Genomic DNA, 9,794 nt, shown 5'->3' with positions numbered 1-9,794 from the left:
ATTTTAAATAAGCATTGCAAGCTATAACAATAAAGAAATAGCTTGGGGCAGGAGATGAATGCTAGGAGGGCCACATGTGGCCCTGGGGACAGGGCCACACGTTGCCCAGTGATGATCACTGCTCTACATCATTCATCTGTTTAGCAGTGTTCCTTATAGTCACTATAGGAAGAAACATTTGGAGATCATATCTGTGCATTATGAAACCAATATTTTTTTTTCCTTTTATTTTTTATTCAGAACTTTCCGTACAACAGATAAGAGACACCCTGTAGCTAACTAGTAGCAATAAATAAGTGCAGAGCTCTGTAAAATAAGAGGATAGAGTTTTCAACAACTTCTGTCCGTTTATAGAACATTTAGCTGTCAGTTCGTCAAACATGATGTTCTCTCCAAGTCCCAGCATATTAGGCCTTTCCCCCCAGCACAAGCTGTCACTCGCCGAGACTGGGTGAATCTTGTTGCCACCTCTCTCCGCCTCCATGCATGTAGCTCCCTCCCACCCGTCTATATAACCTTTCTCCAGGGCTCCCCCTGGCATCATACATTTGGTAATACCATCTCTGGTCGTGGAAAAAAGTCCCAGCTTCTCCTTTTCAAATGGGCTCCGTTGCCTAGCGTCTAACCCCCAGAGCCAGGCTCCTGAGGACCTAGCAAGTCGGAATACAGGTATCCAACCTCACTGTATGTATATATGGCAAACTGTGTCTGTGCCAGTCATTATTAGTGCTTCCGTGCCCAGTGTCACTTTGTGCCCTTTATTATGCTTTCTAAGGAGGTGGGTACATTGGTGCTGTAAGGAATAAAGTATATTTATACTAATTTGCTTTACAGAGTGCAAGCTCTTTGGGTTCGGATCTTAATTTCTGTATGTAATTTCTGTATGTACATTAAATGCCGGAGTGTGTAAACAAGAGGTTAATTCTAGAATATTCAGATAACTGGAAGCGGATAGCTCAGAGGGTGGCAATTAAGATTTTATATGATGAAGTTCGTGTTCTTGTTTGACACTGACAGTGTGTATACTTTGTGCTGGAGCTCAGGGGGTTAATCTGTGCAACAGTTTAGTAGCCGGTCGCTGCTGTAGGTGTGTGTACACAGGATATTACTAAGTAATCAGTCAGGAAATGTACTTTATACTTCGTACACTAGGAACAGACAGACATTTAGGGGGCTGGGAAGTGGGAAGGCACAATGTGTACACGTCTGGCCACTTGGGATGTAAATACAACCAACAGATAGATCTATACATTACTGATTGTTCTTTTCTACCCACACATGATAAACTGTATTCCAAATACCCACTGCGTGTCTCCTTCTTTTATGTTACCCCCTTTTATTATGTGGACTAAAAGATGTAGTGTCATTATTAAACACCGTGACCAGACCATCAGCAAAGTCTCGATTGCGCTTTAGATTGTAAGCTCTTCGATGACAGCCAGCCATGCAGTGAGACTACAGGCAGTTTCAGCAGCTCCCCCCTTTGTTCCATTGCCTACATGCAGTTCTCTTCATTCTGAGATGGCTGAACAGAGGGAGGGGGAGGAAGGAGGGGGAGATGCTGCGGTTTAGCCAGTTCAGACCAGTTTTCTAACTATAGAGAGAGAGAGACTTCATCATCTATAACCCTTTCCTGTCTGTCTCTGAGATTTGTTATGAGAAATTTCATCTAAAGCACCAACAATGCAATGTAAAAATATTATTTTTGTAAAAAATAAATAAATACGAAACTGCATATTAATATAAACAATGATGCAACTTGTATTTGAACTAATGGCAATGGATACTTGCATTGTGTATTTTATATGGCGTCTTCTTTAAATGTCAGGACTGACATGCCTGTGGGCCAATCACACCAGAGTACAGCAACTGGGCAGACTAGTTGATCCAAACACCAACAGCTTTGTAACAGACTGCAAGCTTTGTTGATTTGGTTGTCAACCATACAGACCTTTACTGGCAGAAGGTTACATCTGGTGGAAATTGTATTTAGAAGGCCAGTGAAAGATGCAACTATTGTAGCGACAGCAAATTTTCAATACTCCCATACTCCTCACTAAACCAGTCCAAAGCAGTTCTAGTTGCTGTGGAGAGCACAAGCTCAGTTACACCCCCCCCCCCCCCTTCCATCTGCCCACATGTTAGGTCTTATAGCTGCTAACCAGACCATCCCTCTGCTGGTCACCCACAAATGTGGACATTAAACCATCTGTGTTTTTTGGGCAAACACAATCTGCTATTTTTAACAGATGACTTTGTTACAAAGCTTAACACAATATTTACCTCTACTTGGACTCTATCCAACAAAACTGCACACAATAGTTGCTTTTCAGTAAAACAAACAAAAAACAGTATTGCACAATCGTTAGCATAAAGGCCAGTTAGGCATTGGTATTAAAACTGCCTGTGACACTGAATGTATTTACCAAGTGTTCACTCTAACACTGCCGCTCACAATTGCAGAAATGGGTATGAGGCCATTGAAACTGTCCCCATAGGCATGCTTGTACCGGCAGTGCATTTAAGTGGGTAACTGACCTGGTAAGATGCCGCTTTGGCTGTATTTAAATTGGGACTCATACCGCACCTGGGATTCTGAGACTGGCTATTCTGTGATCAAGGAGCACAATATACTAACACTTGCTAAGAAATGGCCAGACTAATTAAAGAATATGTCATGTCTGCTTATAATGTCACAATACATTGGATATCTATTTTTTTTTTTTTTAATATGGCATCCACTAATAAGCATGAAGGGGTTGATGTATAAGAAGCAAAGATACTTGGCTTAAGTAGTCTGATGTATAACAAAAATTTAGCACAAAAAGTAGTATTTATAATATCTTCTCCAAGCATTGTAATCTCTGTAAACAATTAATATTTTAAGTTTTATCGAACACCTTTACAGTGTCCATCCGCACCCCTCCCTCCCTGTGCCTTTCCAATGGCTGTAATTTGGGCTGAATTAATGTTAAAGAAATGTCTTCAGTATCAGTTTCATTGTTATTCTAACTAGAAAGAGGCAAGGAAACCAGAATGTTATTATCACACTTGGAAGAAGAGTCAGGTTGGCAGGTAAGCTGCCATTAGGAATGTTTGGTCCGGTAATGACCGTCAGAGCAGTTAGTGCATATTTGTCCTGCACTGACCTACTTTACTGGTCTTTGCGAATGCCACTCCAGGTCAGTCAGAGCCTATGCTTTGGAGGTTCATCATCATCGGCTATTTATATAGCGCCACTAACTCCGCAGCGCTGTACAGAGAACTCACTCACATGACTCCCTGCCCCATTGGAGCTTACAGTCTAAATTCCCTAACACACACACACTAGGCTCAATTTGTTAACAGCCAATAAACCTACCAATATGCTTTTTGGAGTGTGGGAGGAAACCGGAGCACCCGGAGGAAACCCACGCAAACACGGGGAGAACATACAAACTCCACACAGATAAGGCCATGGTCAGGAATTGAACTCATGACCCCAGTGCTGTAAGGCAGAAGTGCTAACCACTTAAGCCACCGTGCTGCCCTAGTAAGTTGAAGTTTAAATACCTATTCACATTGTGTGGGAATGTTCTAATTACTCCTGACTTTTTCTCCACATCCTCCTGAAACGCCATAAATTTTAGTTGTGAGGCAGAGCCTGGGTTCATTTTGGGAGATTGTGAAGACTGTCAAATAGTATTGTCAAGTAATGGAACATTTTACCACACCAGTGAACATTATAGAATACACATTAAATTAATTGTACAGGTATACATGAATTTTCTTTTAAAATGTCACCCACTGGCAACTCTTCTTGTACACACGCAGTGGATTAAAGTCCACTATGCCCAAGTTAAAAGTTCCTTTATATAATATATAATCATTTATCTACATGTAACGTTCACGTTCCTTTATCATAACTTGAGATAAATTCACATGCAGTGTTACTTAGTATGAGCAAGTTGCGATGCACTGTATGTTCTGACATCTTTATATCATATCAACCAAAAAGATAAACACAGAGCTGATTTAATTGTGGTGCACTCTGTAGTCGATATATTATGACATTTGTAACCTTATAAACCAAATCACTAGTATTATTAAAAATAACTTATTAATAATTTGAATAAAATTAACTAAAATTGCAGCGAAATTTAAGTGAAAAAGTGATTTAAATGTGTATGAATCTCTATTTATGAATGATATATAGAATAACAGAACTTGGAAAGTATAATAATTATTCCCACATCCTGAGTTATATCATGAGTTATCCACGCTAACTTAGTGACAAATTCCTTGATTTTATATAAAGATTGACTCTGTGGGGCATATTCAATTGTTGGCGTTACATATAAAAGTAATGCGACGTACGCACTATTATCGTCATTACGGTAATAGTGCGCGTAAATACCGTTATTACGGTACTTTTAACGCTGGATTTCAGCTCACAGCTCAGGGAACTGCGAGCTGAAATCCATCTTAGAATTACCGTAATAACAGTAATATATTTAACGCCACTGGAAATGGCAACAATTGAATATGCCCCTTTATATGAATCTTTATATAGAATCAAGGACTGTGTCACTAAGTTGGCGTGGACAACTCACGATATGATATAGTGACATCCTATAGCAGATTCCAAAAAATGAAAGCTAGAATCTGATTGGTTGCTAGAGGCAAAATCTCCACTTTTCAAACCCGCCGGAAACTCTCAGCTTGAATCATTTACCCCCAGGTGTTTTAAGGCTGCCCTTAGAATAAAGATAGGGGCAAGCAACATGCCTGAGTCACAGAATGCATCCAAATATTTTCCTGAATGGTATTGCCAGGTACTTGCCCTGTTCTTTAATGTTTGATAGTGTAGTTGGAATTGTTGGTTTGTTTTTGTAGTCAGTGGAGGACTGGACTTTATAATATTACCCCAAGCTTCACTGCTCTTCCCCTTTTGTCTTGCAGGGTTTATATCATCTTAAGAAAAACGAGGATTGAAACATGGCATCCATTCCATCAAGTGGCTCACTTGTCGCAACCCATGATTATTACCGCAGTGAGTATCCTCTGGTTTGGGGACTAATCACACAATCATATATCTTATCATGTCATCTCCTTATTCATTACAAGCATTTGTTTATTTGGTGGGTAACCTATTTCGTACAAGCAAACAACCTGCAGCTTTTAACTTATGGTCACAGAACTTCATACTCCTCATACTCTCAAGATCTATGCTCTAAAGCAGTGATAGGTAACCTGATACACTATAGAACCCATACACTCCGCTAACCTTCAAAAGGACCGCACAATACTCTGTATCTCAGTAATAAGTTAAAACTATATATTTACTCAAATAGATATCTACTTGTAATAACAACACAACATGCACTTGAGAAAAGTGCTACAGGTTATAGCAAAATAAAATCTGACTATACAGCAGGAATGACCTGGGGGCCGCAGGTGAAGGCTTAGAGGGCTGCCTGTTGCCCATCCCTGCACTATTAGAAATAGTAATATGCTGTAAACCCATTCTCATAAACCAGTCTATAAATAAAAAACATGCATGTCTCTGCAATCCACAAGAGTCTTGGACATGCTGCCACCTTTCATCATCATCACCATTTATTTATATAGCGCCACTGATTCCGCAGCGCTGTACAGAGGACTCATTCACATCAGTCCCTACCCCAATGGGGCTTGCAGTCTAAATTCTCTAACATACACACACAGACAGACAGAGAGAGACTAGGTTCAATTTTGATAGCAGCCAATTAACCTACTAGTATGTTTTTTGGAGTGTGGGAGGAAACCGGAGCACCCGGAGGAAACCCACGCAAACACGGTGAGAGCATACAAACTCCACACAGATAAGGCCACTAGTAGGTTAATTGGCTGCTATCAAAATTGATCCTAGTCTCTCTCTCTCTCTGTGTACGTTAGGGAATTTAGACTGTAAGCTCCAATGGGGCAGGGACTGATGTGAATGAGTCCTCTGTACAGCGCTGCAGAATCAGTGGTGCTATATAAATAAATGGTGATGATGATGATATTTGATTGAATGTTGTTTCCTCCATCTCTTTAAAGAATCAGCATTACTTGCAAACAATAAATTATTTTTATATATTGTATTCAGAACCCACTTTGTGCAGGGCTTTGATGAGAAGCCCTGTAGGGGTAACATTATTGTAATAATAATGTATGGTGTACTCTTTTGGCCTTTAGACAGTTCTCCAACATTTACAATCCACTACATGAAGAATGTTCAGGATGTGGTAGTCATTAAATACTGCAGGATGCTGAGGAGACTTGAAGCACAGTGATCCCCAAGGTTTTTGCCCCCCAGCAACCTTTACTTAATACATTGCTTTGTTTTCCTAGCACCCTGCTGTGCTCTTCAGTCATGTAATGGTCTGGCAGATCTTTATTTTTATTGTCGTGGTATCATCATCAGCAGCAGCTATTTATATGGGACACAAAGCTGCTTTCTGGTTACATTTGTATCCAATGTAGAGAGCACAGCACAATCATATCTCAGGACAACAAAAATAACCATTTGTTATAAATGTATGGCTAAAAAAGAATAAAGGAAGAACAAAACGTAAAGCAATGTATTTAGTAAAAGTTGCTGTCGGACATGGGCAATCCAATAAACTATAGCTAAAGGTTGTCAGGTCTCTGCTGTTTTGCTCCCTTCTCTATCAGGCATACCTCTATGGATGTGTTGCATATGATTCTGATAAGACAAGTATAGAAGTACAGCAGAAGTCTTTTTGGTTTTCAAGTGTATGCTGTTCTGCTATTGTGACTTCACAACAGCTGTCACCGAGTGTTTTTAGAAGTCATTTTCAGCATGTTACAGTGAGGCGTGTTGAAGATCCTGTCACTTATTAACCATTGGTTCAGTTTAATCTCTGTTGACCCATCTGTTACCTTCTAATACGCTCCACATGGATAGAATAACATGATTGTTTTTAACTTTAGTTTCATGTTCTCTTGCAGGACGCCTGGGATCCACCTCCAGTAACAGCTCTTGTGGGAGTGTGGACTATGCTGGCGAGGTCATTCCTCACCACCCAGGTACACACTGTGACTAGGTGCTGTCTAGAACCAGGTTATGACCTCCACCAGAGGGGGGTGTGACCCGCCTAGTAGCTGTAAAAGTCTGTACTGTAAATATTGACCTTGTATTGGCCTGTATCTCTTCACAGTATTTACTACTGTGTGATAAGTTGAGTCTAGTTAAACAACTTATTTACACGTGGAAGAAATGATCTATTGAGCATTAACCTGAAAATACTTGGCAGAAGTAAAATATGGGTCTGTCAACAAAAATGATGGCCATAGAACTCAAAAATTAATTTGGGCAAAAGGAGAGGAAGAGGATGTCTGTTAATGGCTTCTGTCAACAGTGTGTAATTACTAGGGTTACACACTTTCTGGGAATAGATGACTACCCACAAACTGTGGAGTTCTGGAGAAAAGACTCTATCCTTACTTGGGTAATTGTAAAGTTATCCTTGGCTATACTTCACCAAAAAGTGTAGTGTGAGACTCTTCTCATTTTTGGTCTTTAATTCCACCAATGAGAGGCAAACTAGTAGGTCAAATCAACAATCGTTAGAGGATAGAACATACATGACTTAAACCTAGCATTATGTGACCAGTCCATCCATGTCCTACTGACACTTAGGGGCATATTCAATTACAATTCCGGTCCGCGGGAACGGGCCGCGAATTCAATCCACATTACTGCAATAACGTGGATTTTCGTTCGCAGCCCATAGGGTTGCGTACGAAAATCCGCGTTATTGCGGTACCGTAATACCGGCAATAACGCGCACTTGGACCCGAACCCTAATTGAATATGCCCCTTAATGTCTCTTACATGTACTAATGTTTGCTTTCTTGAAGGCACCTTTTAGACATGTGTGAGGCTACAAGGCTTCATATATGGTGAAACTAATATGTAAAGCTGAATATAATTTGCCTTTCACATCTCTTAGTTTTATGATTAAAAACTAGAGAAATGTAAGTCTTGCAGCTATAAACAATAAAGGTTCAAAGGAAGTAAAACATTTAGAGCCCTTTTTTATTGTTATTGAACACCTGATACATTGCTGATTTTTCTACTATTCCACAGGTCTTCCAAAGTCTGATCCTGGTCACTGGTGGGCCAGCTTCTTCTTTGGTAAACCATCTCATCTCATCATGACCACTGTTTCGGAATCCCCAGAGAAGTGAGTATATTAGAGTGGTATAAGATGGCATGTATGGCAGATAATTGGCACGTGCAATTTTGTAATGGTTAAATCCTTCATACATACAGTCTCTAATCTTCCTCTAGCAAACTAGTTAGCTGAGTTACTCACAACACAACTGTTCCTGACTGATAAATGACTTGCCTACGCCTGCTACTATCCCAAGCTATTCGGCTGACTGTTGAGTGACAAAGGATACACTTTGTATAATGCCTTTTCATGATCTTATCACCTATACATAATGGAGATGGCCATTTAGTTGGATGAATGAAATCTTCATAAGTACATTATTAACATTGCTCAGGAAATAGTTCGGTGATGTTAATTCCTAGTGAATTGATGTGCTGTATTGTCAAAATGCTTTTTCAGCCCACAAAAAGTTAATCCCCACAGTGTGTAGGTAACATAGTCTCCTTTACAGTATCCATGCTTTTTGAGTAAATGGGTTCATCCTTTATTTAGATAGCGCTATTGTATTTAGCAACACAGTAGTCTGAGAATAACTGGCTGGATCAAGGTTGTTTGGACGATCCAAGAATGGTAAAAACTACCCCAAATTTTATGACCTGGATTTGGAGATCCTCTTTCATAAATGCTTGTAAATACTGCTACCAAACCATCATGACTAGCCACATCTGCATTCTTTCCCACAGCGGTTTACAATTGTAAATATAGATGTATAGCTGGTTCTGAATAATACATTTCTACAGTCTTTATTTGTGTGGATTTAGAGCCCTTATTTATAGTTATTGAACACCTAGACTTTAGGTCACCTACAGCCCTTCATAGTAATTTCCACTCTTGCATCCTCTTTCTGTGATTCAGATGCCAGAGTGGTCATAATGCATCCACCAAGTCTATATAGCAGGTTAGCCCCATAAAGTGAACTTCTTTTCAGCAAAAGTAGTGTGCAGAACTTGCCGTATAGCAAGGACCATCCATTTGTAGGGGCCCTGAAAAATGTCATGTCGTCCACCACTGCCTCTTACTTCGTATTTCCATAAATGTAAATGAGCTAGTCTTTTCTGTGCCCACAGGACAGTTAGATTGAATAGAATGGTGGGACTTAATTTAGTATCTCTACCACCCATATTGTGAAGTCTGGTCTTCAATGTTTCACTTGTTATCTTAATAGTCTTGGTAACTCTCTTTTAATATTTTTTTTTTGCCTCTATAGCTCAGGAAGCTTCCGTACGACCAATGGCCTGTTCCCATGTGGCCTGGCTCAGGAGACGGTGAGGAAGAACACTGTCAGTGACACCAAGAATGACTCCAGCGCCTCTGCCTGACCCCTTCTTGCATTCCCCTCCTCACTGGAAGACGCTGGGTGGTGGAGCCCATTCCCCTCCCCACCCCCTTCTCCCCCATGTAGACTGCCACTCCCATTGCTTTAGTTATTCATTTTGTTTTGTTAATATAATATTAAAATAACAAAAAATAAGCTGTTTTTACTACATCAGTAACACTGAAGCATTCTTAATTGTTTGATTACCTGCCTTATGAGGCCTTGGTTTTTATTTGTACTTGTGTAATAAAGGTGGGCAGTCTTTTAAAAAAAAA

The 9,794-nt window shown here is 40.0% G+C and overlaps 1 protein-coding gene across 2 annotated transcripts; it reads left to right on the top strand.

Moving 5' to 3' along the window:
• The first annotated feature begins 515 nt into the window (after positions 1–515).
• Positions 516–9,794, top strand: PPDPF (pancreatic progenitor cell differentiation and proliferation factor). 2 transcript variants are annotated; one of them, XM_075176686.1, is made up of 5 exons: positions 516–669; positions 4,942–5,032; positions 6,976–7,053; positions 8,117–8,213; positions 9,412–9,794. In XM_075176686.1, the coding sequence occupies exons 2-5, from the start codon at positions 4,978–4,980 to the stop codon at positions 9,521–9,523; spliced, it is 342 nt and encodes a 113-aa protein (XP_075032787.1). In that variant the 5' UTR covers positions 516–669; positions 4,942–4,977; the 3' UTR covers positions 9,524–9,794. The 2 variants fall into 2 exon arrangements, with proteins under 2 accessions (XP_075032787.1, XP_075032788.1); XM_075176687.1 differs by having other exon boundaries at positions 532–684.

The sequence above is a fragment of the Mixophyes fleayi genome, chromosome 6 (genome assembly GCF_038048845.1).
Source record: "Mixophyes fleayi isolate aMixFle1 chromosome 6, aMixFle1.hap1, whole genome shotgun sequence".
Classification (NCBI taxonomy): domain Eukaryota; kingdom Metazoa; phylum Chordata; class Amphibia; order Anura; family Limnodynastidae; genus Mixophyes; species Mixophyes fleayi.
The sequence above is the reverse complement of the archived record's forward strand: the minus strand, read 5'-3'. Positions and strand labels throughout refer to the sequence as shown.

What these genes read in the sequence shown, in the direction of transcription:
- PPDPF (XM_075176686.1), top strand. Translation starts at nt 4,978, where the DNA reads ATGGCATCCATTCCATCAAGTGGCTCACTTGTCGCAACCCATGATTAT. An exon ending in AACCCATGATTATTACCGCA is followed by an intron (nt 5,033 to 6,975) that starts GTGAGTATCCTC and finishes GTTCTCTTGCAG; the next exon opens with GACGCCTGGGATCCACCTCC. An exon ending in GGTCATTCCTCACCACCCAG is followed by an intron (nt 7,054 to 8,116) that starts GTACACACTGTG and finishes ACTATTCCACAG; the next exon opens with GTCTTCCAAAGTCTGATCCT.